The sequence below is a fragment of the Acipenser ruthenus genome, chromosome 19, assembly GCF_902713425.1.
Source record: "Acipenser ruthenus chromosome 19, fAciRut3.2 maternal haplotype, whole genome shotgun sequence".
NCBI classification, from domain to species: Eukaryota; Metazoa; Chordata; class Actinopteri; order Acipenseriformes; family Acipenseridae; genus Acipenser; species Acipenser ruthenus.
Window position 1 is genome coordinate 18749871 of NC_081207.1, and position 22072 is coordinate 18771942.

The window sequence follows — 22072 nt, forward strand, 5'->3', positions numbered from 1 at the left end:
TTCCATCCAGACATAAGTTCTCACTAACAGCCCAGGTTTTTGCTTTTTCCAATTAAAAAAATGTTCAGGGAAAAATAATAATTGTAGATTGCTTGTGCACAATAAACAATTCCCACAGTCCATTTAAGTCCCAGAACATGATTGTTTTAATTTGTAAAGCAGCGAATCATTTAAAATCAATGACGAGATGCTGGTTGGATCAAAAGCCCAGACTATTAATGAGTTCCCAGGACAGATAAAGACTGTAAAAGTGATTTCAAGCAAATTAAACTGTAAACTGTAAACACCGGTCATAGTTCCCTGCATTTTATATAACGTAACCATTATTACCTTGTTATTGTTTGGTAGAAATCTTAACAGAAACTAGGCTGTTAACAAACTTTGGCATTTGGGTCTTCATATATACAAAAAATATTAGTATCTGGTTTTGTACAGTGCCGTGAAAAAGTATTTGCCCCCTGTCTGATTTTCTGCATTTTTGCACATTTTTCACATTGTATTTAGTCAGATTTTTTTTGTGGGTTGTAGTAATATATAGAGGGAGTCTGAGAGAAAAAATGACACCAAAGTTTGGTGCTTCTTTCATTTGTTTGGTGTGCAAGGTAATCAAACATGCAATCTTCAGGTGTGAAAAAGTTATTACCCCCCCTGGTTAACTCAACCCAATTAAAGGGATAATTAGGGTCAGCTGTTTGAGTACTTTGGTTAACAACCAGGCCTGATTTGGGCCAGCCCTGCCCAATATAAATCTGACTACCTTTGGCCCTTACCATCAAAGTTGTCAGCATACACGTTCTAGAGGCACATCATGCCACAAACAAAAGAAATTCCTGAAGACCGCCGGAAAAAAGTTGTTGATGCCTATCAGTCTGGAAAGGGTTACAAAGCCATTTCTAAGGCTCTGGGGCTCCACCGAACCACAGTCAGAGCCATACTGTCCAAATGGAGAAAGTTTGGGACAGTAGTGAATCTTCCCAGGAGTGGCCGTCCTGCCAAAATCTCTCCAAGAGCAAGGCGTAAAATCGTCCAGGAAGTCACAAAGAACCCTAGAACAACATCCAGGGATCTGCAGGCCTCTCTCGCCTCGGCTAAGGTCAGTGTTCATGACTCCACCATCAGAAAGACACTGGGCAAAAATGGGATTCATGGCAGAGTAACAAGGCGGAAACCATTGCTCACTAATAAGAACATAAGAATGCTTATCTCAAGTTTGCCAAAAAGCACCTGGATGATCCTCAAGAGTTCTGGAACAATGTTCTATGGACAGATGAGTCAAAAGTGGAACATTTTGGCCGACATGGGCCCTGTTATGGCTGGTGAAAACTAAACACTGCATTCCACAGTAAGAACCATAGTGTCATGGTTTGGGGATGCTTTGCTGCATCAGGACCTGGATGCCTTGCCATCATTGAAGGAACCATGAATTCTGCTCTGTATCAGAGAATTCTACAGGAGAATGTCAGGCCATCCGTCCGTGAGCTGAAGCTGAAGCGCAGCTGGGTCATGCAGCAAAACAATGATCCGAAACACACAAGCAAGTCTACATCAGAATGGTTGAAGAACAAGAAAATTAAAGTTTTGGAATGGCTTAGTCAAAGTCCAGACCTAAACCCCATTTAGATAGTTGTGGCAGGACCTGAAACTAGCAGTTCATGCTCGAAAACCCACAAATGTCACTGAGATGAAGCAGTTCTGCATGGAGGAGTGGGCGAAAATTCCTCCACGGCGCTGTGAGAGACTAATCAATAACTACAGGAAGCGTTTGGTTACAGTTTTTGCTACTAAAATTCGTGTAACCAGTTATTGAGTCTAAGGGGGTGATTACTTTTTCACACGGGGGCATTGGGTGTTGCATAACTTTCTTTAATAAATAATGAAATATGTATGAAATTTTTGTGTTATTTGTTCACTCAGGGTCCCTTTTATCTAATATTAGGTTTTGGTTGAAGATCTGATGACATTCAGTGTCAAAAATATGCAAAAATGCAGAAAATCAGACAGGGGGCAAATACTTTTTCACGGCACCATATGGTTAAAAAAACAACAACAAAAAAACATGTTTTATTAGTGGCCCTCAGAAGTCATTCGGATTGTCAATGTGGCCCTGCCAGCAAAAAAAGTTGTGCACCACTGCTATAAGGTATATGAATTATATGTTCACTTTGGAGAATGATATATTGTATGTGTAGGATTTAAGAACATAAGAAAGTTTACAGACGAGAGGAGGCCATTTGGCCCATCTTGCTCGTTTGGTTGTTAGTAGCTTATTGATCCCAGAATCTCATCAAGCAGCTTCTTTAAGGATCCCAGAGTGCCAGCTTCAACAACATCACTAGGGAGTTGGTTCTTTTTTCAGGTCGGAAAAGTCCCCTGGGTCGACATTGTCAATACCTTTTAGAATGTTGAATGCTTGAATCAGATCACCGTGTAGTCTTCTTTGTTCAAGGCTGAATAGATTAAATTCTTTTAACCTGTCTGCATATGACATGCCTTTTAAACCTGGGATAATTCTGGTCACTCTTCTTTGCACTCTTTTCTAAAGCAGCAATATCATTTATGTAACGAGGTGACCAGAACTGAAAACAATATTCTAGATGAGGTCTTACTAAAGCATTGTAAAGTTTTAACATTACTTCCCTTGATTTAAATTCAACACTTTTCACAATATATCCAAGCATCTTGTTGGCCTTGTTTATAGCTTCCCCACATTGTCTAGATGAAGACATTTCTGAGTCAACATAAACTCCTAGGTCTTTTTCATAGTTCCGTCTTCAATTTCAGTATCTCCCATGATATTTATAATGCACATGTTTATTGCCTGCGTGCAGTACCTTACATTTTTCTCAATTAAATTTCATTTGCCATGTGTTCTGAATGCTGTCTAGATCATTTTGAATGACCTTTGCTGCTGTAACAGTGCTTGCCACTCCTCCTATTTTTGTGTTGTCTGCAAATTTAACAAATTTGCTTACTATACCAGAATCTAAATCATTAATGTAGATTAGGAATAGCAGAGGACCTAATACTGATCTCTGTGGTACACCACTGGTTACCTCACTCCATTTTGAGGTTTCTCCTCTAATCAGTACTTTCTGTTTTCTACCTGTTAACCACTCCCTAATCCATGTGCATGCATTTCCTTGAATCCCTACTGCGTTCAGTTTGAGAATTCATCTTTTATGCAGGACTTTGTCAAAAGCTTTCTGGAAATATAAATAAACCATGTCATATGGTTTGCAATTATCCATTGTCGATGTTGCATCCTCAAAAAAATCAAGCAGGTTAGTTAGACACAATCTCCCTTTCCTAAAACCATGTTGGCTGTCTCCCAGGATACTGTTAACATATTGGTAATTTTCCACTTTGGATCTTATTATAGTTTCCATAAGTTTACATATAATAGAAGTCAGGATTATTGGTCTGTAGTTACCTGGTTCGGTTTTCTCTCCCTTTTTGTGGATCGGTATTACGTTTGCAATTCTCCAGTCTTTCGGTACAACCCGTGTTGCATGATCTTGGTTAGCGGTTTGTAAATAACTTCTTTCATTTCTTTGAGTACTATTGGGAGGATCTCATCTGGCCCAGGGGATTTGTTCATTTTAAGAGCTTCTAGTCTTTAACACTTCTGCCTCTGTTATGCTAAAGTTATTTAAAACTGGATAGGAACAGATCAACATGTGGGGCATTGTTGTCCGTGTCCTCCTTTGTAAAAACTTGTGAAAAGTAATAATTTAATATATTTGCTATTTTTTTTTCTTCGTCTATGATTTTGGAAAAACATTTTGGAATTGGTTTTAGCCCCCTTAGCAATTTAGCGGTGGGCACTTTAGCTTTTTGCATTTTATAGCCTGAAGGCTAACCATATGATAACCATATTTGTATTACTGTATTGAAGTATTAATGCTGTTAAACCTGTAAAGGCACTGGAAACGCCCAGACTGCCTATTAGCAAGGATCCAAAGTGGCTTGCAACCACCTGATCCATTATTAAGCATTTAATAAATCGAAGGAGTACAAATATTGCTCTGATTCATTAAAACTTCAAATTAAATGAGTCTGTGTGATTTTCTTGATTATTAAAAAGTTGTCTGGACATATAGCACGCCCAGTGCATGAACAAAACCACTTACAGGAGTTTAAAACCCAACTGTATAAATGGGTAATTGTATGTAAAAATAATGTGATATCTGTATAATGTGAAATAATGTGATATCTTGTAACAATTGTAAGTCGCCCTGGATAAGGGCGTCTGCTAAGAAATAAATAATAATAATAATGTGCAAATCTGACAGCGTTGCACATGAACTAAACAAGAAAATGTGAACCGGCAGTATTTCAAGGTATTTAACCTATTCACACTACCTAAATAATGTGTTGATTGGGAATGAATTGAAAGAATCCAGTACCAAAGCGATACCGGAGAAGTGACAAAGAATATCAGTAGAAAGATGACAAAGCCAGAGCTAATGGAGCTCAAGATAACCGTTTTGGGTTTGTGGGCTTGGAGACTGGATTGTTTTTAATTTGTGTAAAATAATAAACACAGTCTTTGCAATGTAAATTACATATTATTTAATAACACGACAGAACCTATAAAGGCACTTTTTTTTCTTTTAAATTAATTGAATATAGGCATGGCAAATATGTCCCCTCAGCAGTACCATGTATAGACAGTCAAAGGCAAAAATTGCCAAAGTCAATTTTTTTTGCATACTGAAGTTAGTCATACTAAATAAATACCAGTGGAGGCTATTCAACTGATCTAATTGGTGGCAAATGCAAATACTGCAGAGGGATGGAAATAAAACCCACATTGCTGGGCAGTTTGACCTGGAGCTTAATTATCTGCCGTAGATATGTGACAAGCTCAGGTGTATCTTAATCATCCCATAGTAAAAGCTGTGGTTTTTCCTACTGCAATCATTAGAAAAGGGGCTCTCCCAGGTACACAAATCAGGGACCTGTTTCAACGATCAATGATCTGACCCCCATTAGCAGTTCTGTACAGCCCTCAAAAGGCTGAGACTCCACTGTGGTTGATGAGATTAGAAGTGCTCTCGTTTTATTTGTTTTTCATACAGTGGGTGCAAATGGGGTCCACACACAATAGTAAAAATGTTTTTTGTGGCACATGGAGCTACAGTAATATCAAATAACAACAGGGTTTAAGATCAGCCTCTCTTCAGATCAACTGAATAGACACCAATTATGCCTTTCCAAAAACAAGACTCCAACTGTACAGCTCATTTAAAAATGAGTGGAACTTTCCCCATTGTGTTTTCATTTTTCCTATATAGTTATTAATATTATTCAAATATTTCCATTCAGGCAATACTTTTAAAAGACTTACTGGACAGAAGATTAACCTTCTTGCTCTTTTTTTCATAACATCATGCCTGACTTTGGCAGTTTTTGCTTTAGACTACTGATACAGCTGCAATGTAAAATATGTTAAAAACGCAATTTATGTCCTGTGCCTGGATGACTGCATGTTTTACAGACTATTACAGAAAAGCAAAAATGTTTACAGTGTTTTCAAGTGACAAGTATTGTATTATTGATATTGAAATTGCTGAGTGTTCCCACTTCTGTTGAAAATAAAACCCACACCAACAGCTTGTACTGTACTGAGGCAGAGCAAAATGATCTGACAGTAGTGTTTGCACTCGTAGAACAGTAACAATGATACTGTAGGGATATTTCCAAATGAAAAAAAACAATACAAAAACAGCAGTGTCACAATCTGCAGCTACCATAAAGGATACTGGTAGTTATTGAACTAACAAATGTCTTTATTGCTGAAAAGAAACCTCTTGCAAACATTGTTACTGTATCTACTCACTGAAACACCAAAACAAAGCTGTCTTTTTTTTTATTTTTTATTAAACAATCTATACATATTCTCCTACTGGTTGTATTCTATGTGAAATAGCAAAGCTTGTCACAGAAGTCTTTGAAAGACGTGAAAAAAATGACAAATCGCAGTAGCACCTTGTCTGAAGCAACATACATTTTTTTGTTTGTTTTGTTTTCTGAAATTTAGTTTCAGATGTACTTCTTCTCCCCGGGGTGCGGTGTGGCTGACATCTCTTCAGCTGCCTGGCATCTGGATCTGTAGCACCTCCCCGTTCTCCCCCTGCTGGATCTGAATCGCCCCGTGCTTCATCTCCAGGTCAGACTGCAGCGTTGAAGTCAGAGCCTCTGTGCCCTACACAGCAGGGAACAAAGCAAACACACTTAGGCTTTGTCTTTATTTGAACTCTACCCCCTACAACAGCAGCGTCCAGCTTCCATTCCCTCAACACCCACAGGAATGGCGAGTGCACTGAATGCTGTTCACTTCTGGACACACTTTTCATATAATCTTATATCAGAGAGGAGGCGCCACTGGGACAAAAAAAATCATCTTTTGGGTTATGTCCCTATGATGTGGCCTTTTCTGATCCTGTGCACAGGACCTTTTCGATAAAAAAAGTCCAATAACATACACAACATGGTATAAAAGCAACTGCATTGAGAAGTGTATTTTACTTTGCGTTTTGTTTATGTGCAAATACATTGCCATTTATTACAAGGCTCTCTGTATTCATTCAAGTAGAAACCTTCCCCTTTAAGGTGTTTTTGTTTTCCTTGAATCGGTTTTTGTCTTTTAAGGGATTTAAATGTTTTTGCACGTAACTGGCACGCAGTCACAGTTCTGAAATGCAGTAAGGGAGAGGGAAAAGCAGTAGGAAAGAAAGGGAGTTCAGAGACCGAGAGATATATTCCTGTAGCAAATGAACCCGGCTCAAATTGTTTCAGAGATATCCTGTTGACTGGGATTTCTTAATAGACCTATGGCCATTGTTGTTAACTGCATACTTTCCAGCATATTGGGCAGAGGGGTTTAAAATGAATCTCTTTGTTTTTAAGTTCAAAAGCTCATTAAAAACAACAAAACTGTATAGTGTCATATGAGAAAATGCCAGCATGTTACTCATCTAATATCTTCGATGTACAATTGTAAAAATAGAAATGGCACATAAATAAAACTTTGAAGTAATTTTTCAAACTTGCACATAACTGCTTCCATATGTTTATTGCTAGATAAAATCTATTTCAATGAGATTAAAAGAAAAAATAACTAAATTTAACCCAGTGCGATTTAAACATTTACAACTGGGACTAAAATGTGTTTCAGATATTTTAACTTTCTGTGCAGAATCTGTTTGTTGTTTCAAGATGTTAAAATTGATACATTTCACATCATTCTTCTCAATACCGAATTTTGTATCTGTTCAAAGATCTATTGTTGTTTCTGCGTAGATCATTAATTACTAACTATTCCTGCAAAAAATGCTTCTGAAAAGTCTCCTGGTTTTCAGAAGTGAGGTGGGTAAAGCTATTACAGGTGCATTATGCACTGAAGACCTAATATGCTTCCCCACCTTTTTGCTGGCACACTATTGATCAATATTCCCCCTTTTTCTATTAGTTCTACACTACAGGGTACCATGTCGACAAACAGTTCCGCACAAGGCAAGGAGTGAAGCCACACATTATTAATAAATGGTAGATCACTGCCTTCCTTGTTACCAGCGAAATAACCAACGTTGTTGTCTTTTGCTACTTTATTGCAGTGTCTATTGATATATGAAAGGTCTGCCTATGTGTATGTAATGGACAGTATTGTGTGATACACTGCCGTTACAGATTCTGTCCTGTCCCGTAGGTGTGATGAGATCAGGGTAAAAGCTCTGAAGCCACGAATGCAGAGGAGCCCGGCTCTTTTGCATTATGGTTTAGACGCTTGCTTGTGTTGTGCAGGGTCACCAGTTCACGCCCAGCCTCCACCCTGTTACATTTACATTCACTGTCATGACTCATTCAACACTCATGAAAAAGCAGATAAGATATAAACCTGAAATACAGCCCTGGCGAGGGGCTAGCAATATAAGATTGGACAGCTGAAGTACCCTATACATTAAAAATTACATACCTCTTGAACTGGTAAAAACAAGTCTTTAAGTGTAATCACTATAATTTGAACAAATAAAATAAAATATATATATGTATGTTTGGTTTTCCTGACTACAGCAGAGTTGCAGGTGACACTTGTGTCTGTTTAAGTCATAGGCTTCAATGGAGGGAAGCATGAGTGCATGTTGTGGAACTACCTTTAGAACAAGGAAACAAAGTGGTACAATCTGGCACAAAGCCTAGTCTAAGATAAAGAAGAATGTGCAGAATTGTACAATACGAACAAATATATTAAACACATACATAGGAATCATATTTCTTGACACTTCAGCTCCAATACTCTACCAGTTTCCAAATACCATGTGTTACCGCTTTTACGCGTCAGTTTTCAGAATCATAGTTACAGGCTCTTATATACACATTGGCTTTTTAAGAATTGTCCTTTTTGGGTGTAAGTGGAATTTTAAAAGAAACAGGAGGATGCCTATTAAATACGTACAAAACAGGATCATAAGTACACTTACACCTGGAGAAGAGGCTTTTGAGGTCTCAAAAAACAGTGTTTGTATATCAAAGTTAATCTAATAAAACAGTATGAAATTAAAAACTGCCCTTCATATTCCGAAGAGAAGGCCTAATAAATAAACATAAAACAGAATACAGAAATTCTCTAATTAGATACCACAGTGGATGGATTTTCTTTTTAGGAATGCCAAAAATATGTTTATAGGCAACACAATTTAAAAAATAAAACAGCTGTCGGTTCTTCAGACAAAAAAAAAAAGAAAAGTAGTCTGATGACGTTGTGGTTTTCGCAAGCTTAACATTTTTGAATGCCACCAATACCACTAGAAAGAGCAGCCAGCCATTTATCTTCACAATAACACATGGCTGTGATGTTCATATTCTTGGCTACCAGGCAAATAGTTTGGTTTTGTTATTGTATCCTGTTATACATCACTGTTGCACAAATCCAAAATCTTACTCCTGAATTGAGTTGCATAAATGAAAAGTTTACTCCTTCTACCCTGGCACATATTGATAACATAAGAAAGAGAACTAATGATGGCTTTGGCATCCACACTACCAAGTGAGAATCCTGTCAGTCTACTTAAGGCAGGGGTCGGCAACCTCAACGTAACCAGGGACCGCTGTGACGGTCCACAAAACGGCTTGTGGGCCGCCACCGACAAAACTGAACAATTTTTAACTCAATTATCAGATTGTAATACCTACACAATACCAACGAACTTACAGAAACACACTGGCAAAGCATGGAGTACAGGTATACTGTATTTATTTAAAAAAAAAAGGAAATCTTTGAACAAAGACATTCCGCTATACCGCTCCACAAAACCACACAGAATTCAAATAGTGCTTAACACTAATCTGTGCAACAGCAAAGATAAATAACTATTTAAATGGGTTTCATTTACATTTACTAGCTGCATATTACTTCTGTCTTTCTCAAAGAAAAAAAATAAAATAAAAAATAAGTGCGCAAATAGTATTTTGAAGGTACATGGATTCCCACCAAAAGCAGCCATAACACACAAATGCAAGTTTAATCTATTTCCATTTAACATTACATGTGGTTATTAAATTATACATTTTGCTCCCAGCAAGAGAAAAAAAAAACATTTCTCTTAACAAATTAAAACAAACTATTTATTTAATTTGGCCAACTTGATTACGTACTTCCACGTGACGTTGGCTGCGTGCCTTGAAACTGCTGCCTAGCAACCACTGACAGACTGCGTGCGGCGTGAGAAAATCACTCCAGTAACAACACGGAAGCTGGCTGCGCAAGTGCTGAGGTGGCGGATCAAATTAATGTTTTTTTTAAAATGTAATACATAAAGAAACTCAGAGGGGCCGCCACCAAACCTCAAATGGGCCGCCATTTGCCGAACCCTGACTTAAGGTACCTCATTTGGTCACTGAATGTTTTCAAGTCAAAATCCAAAAGGCTGAGACTAATACTAAATGTGCTCAATGCTAGCAGTGTTAAGCCCATCCGCATCTTCAAACACTCGCTCATAAATTCCACGGTAAAACTAGAAGTAACTTTTCGTCTTATACCTTTGAGGGTATAGCTGATTTAAGCAAAACAAATGGAAAAGGGAAATATGGGTTCCTGAAGCAAAAGGTACAGTATGATGTTTGCACGAATACTGTGTTTTCATACACTTCTTCAGATAAGACAGTGTGACGGTACTTTCAGGAGTTGCTCTTGTTCTAGTTTCCTATCATAGATATGACATAGGCTAGATTAGTCAAAATGTTTTATAGATGATGAGCCAGCGCTATCAATTGATCTGGAACTTTGGCTCAAGTTCCCATTTGTTTTTCTGGCATTACACTGCAGTGCACTAGATGGTTCTGGTGCCTACTAATATACAGACACCGCTCTAGCCTATATTACATACATCTATGGCGTAAGAGCAGCTCCTTGGCAAAATTGGTAAGAAACAACAAACTTGTTTGTAAGCGCCTGTGACAGAGATCGAAATGATTATTGGTGTTAGATCTCCCTCTCGACCTGTCAGGGCACTGTGTAAAAGGAACAGAGTACCCTTAACTAAATGGCATGATAATTTATTCCGTAGGGTAGGTGGAGGTCAGTCATTTAGGAAAGGGGCGAAGCTACGGCATCCAAACTCAGTGACCCAGACAGTAAACGGTGTGGCATCTGAGGATTGGAGGAGCGGATGCGCTCGTTAACCTAGGGGTCATGAGCAAAGATATAAATAGGGGTCATAGCGTACGTGATCTGTTCCTTTTGTGAATGGTTAGGAAAGAACCTAAAAGGAGTCCCTGCATGTAATAACCATGAGTGTTCTGTTAGTCTGTCTTGTAAACATTGTTTGTTTGTTTCGTTTGTCTAAAAGATTACTAACACGATCCGGAGCTGCAGCCGCAGGCCAGCATTAAACCCGGACACCAGCACTTTCCACTGAGAACTGTCTTTTCACCACAAGCACTTAAATCACGCACCATAGGAACCGTGTCTGTGTATTTTGTGTTTTGTGTGGGTGATAAAACTGGAATTTTTGGTTCCGGGTCAAACCCGTTTTTACAAAACTGAAGTGATACACACCGCTGTAATCACTTCCAGCATCATTATTTACAGGTGTTTTGCCTTAAGGCTATGGACATTGTAGTAATTTATCAATAAACATACTTGCACCTGTTAGTAATTGTCTGTGTGATTTGTACCTGCACTGCACTCACCGGTATCCACTCACCACTTTGCCACAGCGCCATATAAATGACAAGAAACCAATGTATACTTGTGATATATGACAGTTCTACCTAAGATTATGTTCTGAAAATGTGTTAGTTCCAGATAAAATTAACAGCAATGAAGACCCCGTGGGCATTCAATAACTTGTGATGAGTCCTTAATTGTTTCCTGTTGTCAAATGCTTAAAATCCACCATGACAAACCAGTTGAACGCATTACACTGCTACATTTGTCTACTTGACAGCTACCTGGATTTTCAACATCATTTTTCTCAAGCTTGTAGTTGTTTGACCCCTGCTGTTTGGGGTAAATAAACAGCAAGCATTTTTCTCTTAATTAAAAAATGATAGCCTAACATACAACCTAATTCAAACCTACAACAGTGATTTTTAATTTGACTTTTTTTTGCCCTTTTTACATCTTATCAACCTATACCCATTAGGATAAGACACAGCTGAACCTTTTTAGAACATTTTACAGCAGTGGGGAATCATCCTGCATTGCATCAACCATTTCTTTTTGGCGTAATCCCGGGATAACCAAGGATAGGTGGCTGATGCAATGCAGGTTGATTCCGAAGTGCAGTAATCTTAATGTGGCTTATCCTGACGAGGGTATACTGGAGGTTGATCAAATCAAACCCTTGACTACTTGCTCACTTAATATGCAACATATTTTAATTGGTCAATATGTACAGTGTGCCAAAATATTAATTTATTATCAACATTTTATTTTTCTGTATGTGTGACTGAAAACTGGAATCACACTAAATATATTAATAGTAACTGGGATATTGTCGACACAAAAAGCCTATTATTATGCAGAATATTAACCATCTCTAGCCTTCTACGGTTGCCCTGTGTTATACCGCCCCCCTTTATAACGCCACCCTCGCATACCGCCAGCTATTCTCTCTGAACAAATGTCACCAATATAAAAACAGTGCTATTTTTACCTGGTATATCGCCACCCCGCTGTCCGCCATCCGCCAACTTCCCAAGCCAAGTTTCCCTCATTGTAGCGCCAGCAAAATAATCATGGCCAATTAAAACAACAAAGTTATGCAGTTAACCTTTGACTCGCTTTCCTAATTCGTTGTTAACTGAACATTCATACCACTGTGTGACAGAAATACAAGGATTCTTGGTTGTAAATCTCCCTCCTGACCTGTGAGGGTGCTAAGCAGCGAGAACAGAGTTCCCTGGACGGGCTGGCCTGACAGTTCTTTCCCAGGGTTCAAGGGAAGTCGGCCAGCTAGAAAGGGGACGGGACTCCATTGCAATAACGCATTGACCCAGAAGGGAAACAACGTGGCAGCCGCAGATTGGAGATGCGGTTGCACTTGTTTACCAAGGGGTCATTTGTGACAGCATAAAAGGGAACGGAGAATCGCAATCTGTTCCTTTGCTTGGTTTGTGTTTTGAACCTAGAAGGACTGTGAAAGACCCTGTATAGTGAGACCAGTATCATGAGTGTTTTGTTTGTTTGTCTGTGTATAATTTGTCTTGTTTGTAAATTACTAGACGGCTAACACGATTCCGGAGCTGTCGCCAAGGGCCAGCACTAAGCCGGAACAGCACTGCACTACTGTCACAAAATAAACTGTATCACCCTCCATGAGCACTACTGCACGCACCCAGGACTGGTGACCGTGTTGGTATTATTTTTTATTGTTTGGGTCTGCAAGCCCGTTGTTGTTTACCCCGTGCAGTACACATTGTTGTATATCTATGAATCTCTCTGTCTGCTTCATTACCGCACTGCATCACCCCTGCACCGGTTTCCACTCAGCCACACTCATCAACACTACCGCTCCCAAAGCAAAACAGAAAGTAGAAAATGGCAAGTCGACGCTACATTTAACACCAGAAAAAAATCTGCATGTATGCATCTGAAAATAAGAAAGCAAGGCATCGCAAATGTTTTCTCACCTAAGTGAGGCATACTGTTAATCGAAAGACAATCGGAGACATTTTGTTTCAAAAAAGTGTTTGCCTGTACATATTCAACATTTTTTTTTTAACTGCTGTGAGAGGGGAGGGATTTGGACTGACCGTCAGGTGCATGCTGGAGCCTGTAGGGGGGTTGTATTCTCTGCGTATTCCCACGCTGTCAGGCAATGTGTTATGACGGGACTCAGCTGTGAGGAAATCGGCTGACGTGCTGTCATTGGCTGGGGGGTGGGACTACACGGGGTGAATGAATTAATAAAAAGGCGCTGTTTTGTATTCTCTCTGGCTCATGCAGGAAACATAGTGCAGCATCACTTCACGGCCGAATCCTGAACAATCAGAGGCTCTGGAACAGCGACTCGGAGAGACGGAGTGGCACTTCAGCGTGAGGCTTACAGACTCGGGGTGCAAGCAAGGCACACAGGTTTACTTATTGGGATAGTATTTTAGTTAGCGAGTTTAGCGGGACTGAGCCGTCCCACAGTATACGAAAGGGTGCAGAGCAGTGCCTGTTCCTTGGGGCTCCCACCGCTAGAGGGAGCAACGAGCCGCGGAAAAAACCTGCACACTTTATTTTGTAGTTTTTCCTTAAAGTATTTTGTTTTCCTTTTTTCTTTCTGCTTTTTACTTATTGTTCTTTTGGATTACACACCTGTGTGTTGTATGAAGACGGGGCACAATACCATTGTTGGCAGAGTGTCCCGAACTGTAACAAAACACCTGCCAACTGAGCGTGAACTAATAAATCTGGGCACCTGTGTCGGCGTTTCATATTTGAACTTTGTGTCTGTCTTGTGTCTTCCCACACCCTACTGCACTGCTTAAAAAAGAATGCTGTTGAGCTTAAATTGCTTTGTGAAATAAATAGATGGCATTGTTCAATGGGGGATAGTATTCAGCAGGCTTACAGTCGTGCCACAAACAGTAAAGTTCAAATGACCAGTACAGTAAAAAAAAAAAAAAATGTTTTTATGGAATTGTTGTTTGGGTGATTTGACACTAAGGGCCGGACCAAATCAAAGTTACCACTTAGAGAACGACGACGCGAAAGCATTCGTGGTAACAAAACACAAGAAAAATTCCAAGCGAAATCTCACAGAACCAAAACAAGCCCTTTTCGCCCTTCAAAAAGCAGCTATCGCTTGTTGACTACATACAAGTGTGTTGAGAAGGGGGAGTGGTTTGCTATCGCCCGACCAAATCTACTCAATTCCAGCTATAAATCACATCACAAGACTTTCGCAGGACCGGATTTTATAGTCAACTTCGAGCTTAGAACATAAGAACATAAGAAAGTTTACAAACGAGAGGAAGCCATTCAGCCCATCTTGCTCGTTTGGTTGTTAGTAGCTTATTGATCCCAGAATCTCATCAAGCAGCTTCTTGAAGGATCCCAGGGTGTCGGCTTCAACAACATTACTGGGGAGTTGGTTCCAGACCCTCACAATTCTCTGTGTAAAAAAGTGCCTCCTATTTCCTGTTCTGAATGCCCCTTTATCTAATTTCCATTTGTGACCCCTGGTCCTTGTTTCTTTTTTCAGGTCAAAAAAGTCCCCTGGGTCGACCGAGGTGACCAGAATGGAACATAATATTCTAGGTGAGGTCTTACTAATGCATTGTAAAGTTTAAACATGACTTCCCTTGATTTAAATTCAACACTTCTCACAATATATCCGAGCATTTTGTTGGCCTTTTTTATAGCTTCCCCACATTGTCTAGATGAAGAAATTTCTGAGTCAAGCGAAATCGAAAGCTATCGTGTATTAAGCAAATAGTAAAAAAAAAACACTAAACATCATGATATTGAAAAAAACAGTACATGCCTCAAGATGCTCCACTGACCTCATATATCGAACACTCACACACAACACTGAATAATTTTAAATGAATAACGTACAGTATCAAATATTAGTATATGTATTATTCCTATTATCATAATATATGTTGTGTTTGTTGCACCCTTAAACGAAACACGCACAACATTTCTTTTGCCTACTTTTTTTTTTTTGTCACAGTTCGAGTTAAATGTTTAATAAAGCAATACGTATTATTTATTTAATACGTACAAACAATAAACTCTTTTCTACTCACGGAGAGGTTTTCTTGAAGCAGTGTCTCTTTCAGTGATGGCAAAGCTTTTTAGATACATTTTCTTTCATTTCTTATCTTTGTAGTAAGCTACAACTACGGACAGTACACTTTTTTTTTTTTTTTTTTTTTTAAGTCCATGGACATATTCACACGTCATCTGTGACGTCACCAACCTCTGTTCAAATTATTCTTTTCTTAAAGGCACAGTGCTCCATTACATTGAACTTTGATCAAACTCAAGGATAACAAATGTAAACAAACCAGAATACTAATAAAGAATGTATGAATGTTTTAACCACTTTAAAGATATTAACTTTTAGTTTTAAACATTTAGTTACTCTCGTAAAGTACTTCAACATGTTGGCCTACACAGAAATATTATGAAGCCCAAATTCTCGGCATGCAAGAACAAGCCCACCGTTCCAGTACAAGGGAGCACATTTTGGCTATACCGTGTCAGCATGCGGTCCCCTCGAAATGTATAAATCAGTGTATTTAACAAAATCAAGATGACATTTTTTAATTTGCTTTGGGTTTTTGACAAAAGAAATAATAATAATAATAATAATAATAATAATAATAATAATAATAATAATAATAATAATAATAATAATAAACTACCCGTTTAAAAAAATCCTGGTGACAGTGTTACGTTTGTTTTTGGATGTTCTATTCACCCCAAGTTTTTTTTTTATTATTATTATTATTATTTTTTTTTTTTTTTTTTTTTTTTTAAATCTTGGGCAGTTACTATGCAGCCTTGTGCACAGCAGGGCTCTGGACAGCACCGTGCCAGTCGGGTATGAGGATGCATTGCATGGTGCTGACACAAGCCAGGGAGCCAGGGCACGGTATGGATTTTTACAAAAATCATGAAAAATCATGTGGCGCGCTTTCATAAGTGTCAGAACAATGCAGCATGATGCTGCAGACGTCGTGGAAACGAGGTAATTGCCAAGTGTGTGTGCGTGTGTTTGTGTGTTTTCTTTCAAACTCACCTCAGTAATTTTCAATATTTTACACAATAAAAATAAAAGCAGATAATTGAAATTATTATTATTATTATTATTATTATTATTATTATTATTATTAATAATAAACTTTTTTTATTATTATTACTACTAGTCGTAGTTGTATGTAATAGCATTCATTCACGGATATTCAAATGAAACAGTAGTACAACACAGACAATTTTTTTTCTGCCCTGGCTGTCTTCGCCTGCCTTTTCGCATGTTACCGCCTTGTTACCGCCTTGTTTCCGCCCCTTCAAAAGGTCACAAATACGGTTGGGGATTGATCAACAGCTGTTTTCATGTTGCTTTCGGTGGTCCCTCCTACTCCTGCGAAACTTCTCTCCGCCCATTTCGCGGATTGGAAATGGCTAGTTTTGGTTTCGTGATAAAGAAAACGCGATACGGAAACTAGCGATATTATCGCATAAACTCTTTCGCATGAGCGATTGGGGTTTGATTTGGTCCGGCCCTAAATGAGTGTTTATTTTTTATTATTTTTTTTAAGTATAAATTGTTCCTCACAAGTAACCATGTATGTTTCATACAGATGGAAAAAGATGATAAAACATCACTAGCAGACCTACTGTTGTGTTAAGAACTAGTACTATAGTTTTAAAAAAGATGAATGTTTTATTAAAATGGCCTGAACATACTGTAATTAAAAAATAAAACGTTTGAATTTATTGCAAACATAAAAGGTTGTGTGTGTGTTTTTTTTTTTGTTTTTTTTTGACCCTCACTATAAACGCCACCCTTGCTTATTGCCCGTTTTTGCCCATGGCCCTTACCAGGTGGTATAAAGAGTGTTGACTGTATATTTCCACCTTCCCTTTATCCCACAGAAGCTATTTTTTTTCAAAAAAGAAATATAAAAAGTAACAGCTGGAACTGAATGTACATCTTCAGAGATTGCTCATCTGTGGTGTTGAGAATCATTCCTGTTAATATTTTTCATATTGTACAGTTGTGATGCATGTCAGCAACAAGAGATTGGGCTAAGACCTGTAAATAACCTTGCTAGTTAAAAACAAAGTCAACTAACCCTCTTTCAGCTGGCTGGTAACCTTGGAGCAGTTGTACTAGTTTTGGCAGTCAGTGCTACAGGAACATGGTGAAAAAAACAGAAACAAAGGCCTAGAAGCCACCAGTGCAATGAGCTTCGTGTCCTTAGCTCTTAACAACATTACCACACAATGTGTCAGTTTCTTCTTGAGAATGATAAGGCCGAGGGGGTGTGTTCAGGTCAGGATTGAGATACTGCTGGGCTGTGAGGGGAAGTCTCATGGCTTGTGTCTTTAACACCAATTGTAAGCTAGTTACATGAAAGTGTAAGGCTTTTACACAGTAATAAAAAAAAATACCTATTTGATATACAGCCGGTATTAAACAAATAAAAATAGATGTTCACATATGGCAACATAGCTTAATGGTTTTCATAAATGCTTTGCTGGAAAAACTAAAAATGTCTTTAAATATTATGGTTGTTCAATTGGACATTTCTATCTAGGTTTAGATAGGAAAGGTTTAACATTAAGAACTTCAGTTCAACCACAAGTTATTTCAAGTTGTTTCAAATATTTCCTCCCTGAAATACAAAGAAGAAGTGTTTAAAACCCATGTGTGAATTTCTTCAAATTCTAACTGAAGTGATTCTATGGCAACTACATAGCTAGCTTGTAAAAAAAAAAAAAAATTACATAAATTACACACTATTCAAGACACACCATTGCTGATTCAGAATTGAACATTATCAGATCAGAAAGCACCAGCACACCATAAATCAGTCATTATAAACGCAGCCTTTAAATCCTTCTCAAGTTTGCAGAAGATAGTCACTAAATTACAGGAGCAAGACAATTCTAAATTGCCTCTAAAGGAGGTCTAGCTGATTACTGGAGGAGGCTGTGTGGTCCAGTGGTTAAAGAAACGGGCTTGTAACCAGGAGGTCCCCGGTTCAAATCCCACGTCAGCCACTGACTCATTGTGTGACCCTGAGCAAGTCACTTAACCTCCTTGTGCTCCGTCTTTCGGGTGAGACGTAGTTGTAAGTGACTCTGCAGCTGATGCATAGGTCACACACCCTAGTCTCTGTAAGTCGCCTTGGATAAAGGCGTCTGCTAAATAAACAAATAATAATTATTGCTGCCATAGTTATGTTAAATAGTTGAGTAGTATGCTACAGCACAAGATCTCAGAGCCTGAATACCAGACAGCATTCAGCATAAAGGAAAAGAAAAACAAACCACCTAAAATCATTTATTTGTACTTATTTATCTTCCAGTTTCTCATGTCAAGTCAAACGTGTCTTTTCGCGCACCAAAAGTAAGCAACAGATGTTTTAAAGCCACTGACAGTGCTGGAGCCAGGCTGAGAAATGTTGTCATGGATTTGTCGTGCTCCTGACCAGTAGGGGTCGCTAGCCTCAGACAATAATCCACCCCATAGGAGAGCCAATTTTTGCCGCTCCCAGCCAAAATTGACAACCTCGCATTGATTACTATGCAATCCAAATGTCAGTGTTGAAGTGAAAAACTACGCACCCAAACATGTACTTTTATAATACAAGCCACAGAATCACTCTGGGAGACTGTTTGGCTCCAGTTCAACATTCCTACGCATTCACCTTTCAGTCTCATTTGTTTGAGACACAGAACTACAAGTGCAGCATCACTTCCACCATAGGACATATGGGGTGCTGAAGCAAAAACAGATTTGTATTAGTGTAAATAGTTTGATGGTCACAGTTACGCCACCAGTGGAGATGGGTCCTTATTGCCACCATGCTTGGGACAGCATTGCAGGGAGTGTTCAAAGAGCTGAGAGAGGAAGTTCTCATGGTGCCCACTGGCACTGTGGCCGACTGTCCTTCACCTCTCATGGACTACAAACCCAAAAAGGATCCTGCAGTATATTTTTGCAAGGGTTTTTAATGTCGCTAGTTGTGGGTTGTCAGGAAGGCCTGTTGATTTACTTCAAAAGCTTCCTGAGAAAAACAGGAATGAAGACATCACAGACAGAGCAGATAAAAGAGGGCGGCTGGATGAGGAATCACTAGAGGGAAGTGATGAGGTAACAGGACCAGAAAGAATCCCTTTGAACACATCTGGGGGAAAAAAATCATTCATTTTCATAAGTGAGGAAAGCTAGTCAGGCCTAAAAATATTAGTGCTGGGATGAACATGAGATTTTCATCTTCGGATATTCGCTCATAATTTAAATATTCATCCATTTTTCAAAAAGTAATAAAATCCATTATATTGCATAGCAGAGAGACAGCATAGCAGCAGAAGCAGGGGACGTGGCCGTGGCCCGTGTATGTGCCTTTATTTTATAGCAAGACCTTATAATATGTAACACGTTAAAATAGAAAAATATCCCAGGAGTAAAGAAGTTGTTGCGTAGGACTTACTTTAACCCAGTGAATTAACTACAAAACAAAGGATGCCAAATAACAGTTCAAGTTAAACATTGTTTTGTTTATTTTCCCGAAATAATACATTAAGACACAGCATTTTATTTTATTATTTAATTTTTTTCATTCCTTGCCACTTCAAATAAAACAAACGTGGAAATGGCGTTGTAAAATGGTGAAAAAAAACTCACCATTTTGCTTCTCGTTTATTACATTCCACATAACAAAAACAAAAAATATATAATATCAGGGCTAGAGGTTAACTTTAAAGCAGTAGTGAGAATTTGCTACCTGCCTGGAAAGTAGGTAGCAAAATGGTCTTATTCGGTAGCGGTTTATTCGACTAATAATTATATATAAAAATAATTAAAAAAATAAACACCTACCTACTGTTTTAAATAAGACTGAATATCCCAAACTCACATAGTAGGCCTATATTTAAATCAGAAAGCACTGAAACCAACTTGTGCTCAACTAAGCAATGGAACCAATGCAATTCCTTGTCGAAATGTATTTTGTTTTATCCTTAAGTTCTACAAGAATGCAACCATATCTGTCACCTAAGCATTTGATATGCCATCAGTACGGTTAACCAGGTTATGTTTCATTGGTGCAAATTAAGCGGTATGAAATTATGTCATCAGTTGTTGACTGAGATTTCGGTAACTAACAAATCATTACACACATTTCACGGGGCGGGAGCCAGGCTACCTGTAGTGATGTTGCATGACTTCTCGGAGAGCCGCTCACCGTTAAGACCAAGCCCTCGGCAGGACGAGGTCCATGTCATGGTGAGGTCACCACCACAGATTATGAGAGGGCTGTGTCATGATGCAGCTAACTCCAAGGCTGGGCGCCCGACACCCTCAGGGACATAGAGGTAATAAAGATTGAAAACATATAAAAGAGAGGGCCCCGCTGTTTGCGAAGGCTCAACATATAGAAGGGGGGTCCCCGGCGTTTGGGGGACCCAACACACAGGAGAGGTCTCTGCCGTTTGGGAGATCCGACATACGAAAGAGGGGATTGCCTTGTGTTACGAAGGAAGAGCTCCTTCTGCGAGGTTAGCTAGAAGAAGCTTAGATCCTTGGATTGCAAGGGGAGCGATAGCATATGAGATGCTAAAAGGTTGTGTTTGGCCGGGGGTCCCCTCTGACTCACGGAGAACCTCCCTCAGTAGGTAAAGGAAGCGTAGCTTGCACAAAGGTCGAGGAAGTGTGACTCACTAACCCCCCCCCCCCCCAAAGGATGGACCCCCGGCTCCCTGCTAAAGATTCTTATGAGTGCAGACAAACAAAAGAACTGCCAATGCATATTCAAAGAAAGAAAGAAAGAAAGAAAACATTAAAACACAACAAAGAAGATTAGTAACTGGATCCCTACTAACTAAGTGAAGACCCTCCGCTCAGTGGAAAGGAAAAAAACCCTTTCTTTTTAGGGGGAAACCTTTAGTGGCCCCGGCGGAAGGGTTGTCCCCACTCAGGACATACTAGCAATAGACTGTTGTGCAGAAGATATCTCAGATGGGGAAGAATGTATGTATGATTCAACTGCTGATGAGGTCCAGCTCCTCATATTTTTAATTAGATGCTGGTTGATCATTGCTCTTGCTGCTGATGTGGCTGCCCAGATTCTGAATGAATGAGGAGTATAGAATTGCCGGCGAAGTCCTGCTCTGGAAACCAACGTGAACAGATGAGATGTGGACCAATTCCTAGATGTAACGGTCCGACTTGCATTGATGAACAGGGGGTCAGAATTTGAAATATGTTTGTGTTCTGCGATATATTTCTGCATGGAAGCAAATGGGCATAGGAGGAGAGTCAGTTTTTTGATAGCTGAATAAACTGACCTTGCTGAAGCTTGGGAATGTGCAGGAAGAGGATAAAGTGGGAATCTAAGATGAGCGTGACATCACTGCAGTGAATACCCAGCATAGGAAAGCTGGCAATAGAAGGAAATGCGTATTCTGAGCATCTTAAAAAAACAAAAAATGCAGTTAGACATATAGTTTCCATTGTTAGGTCATCAAATGTAGAGAAGCAGCCTTGACGAAAGATTGAAATCAAATTGCCCAGAATATCTACAGAGATAGGCAGATGAGAAGAAGCGGTCGGAGAGCTCTTAGAGATTCTGCACAGGAGGAGACGGACAGCTGGTATTGATAGGAGAGTTGGGGAGGTAATGGATAGCAAGTGAAATTGGTATTGTATTCCTGACAGATAGGATTTGATTATAGCTGGTGCAAGATGTAAAGAGTGCACTATAAAAGCCATAATCCAGTCCTGGTTGAATGGGGTCAGATTAATCCTGCTTTGGGAGCAGAAAGACAAATAGGTTGTCCAGCCAGTGGAATAAGAGGATCTGGTGGAAGGAGCCAGTGCTGCAGCCATGTATA

The 22072-nt window shown here is 39.1% G+C and overlaps 1 protein-coding gene across 4 annotated transcripts in view; it reads right to left on the bottom strand.

Moving 5' to 3' along the window:
• Positions 1-4555: 4555 nt before the first annotated feature.
• Positions 4556-22072, bottom strand: part of LOC117424599 (protein BANP-like) — a 162021-nt gene continuing 144504 nt past the window's right edge. For all 4 annotated transcript variants that reach the window (XM_058992560.1, XM_034041109.3, XM_034041108.3 and 1 more), the window contains one exon: positions 4556-6208. In XM_058992560.1, the coding sequence (XP_058848543.1) occupies positions 6092-6208 (117 nt within the window). In that variant the 3' untranslated portion in view covers positions 4556-6091. The remainder of the gene's footprint in view (positions 6209-22072) is intronic.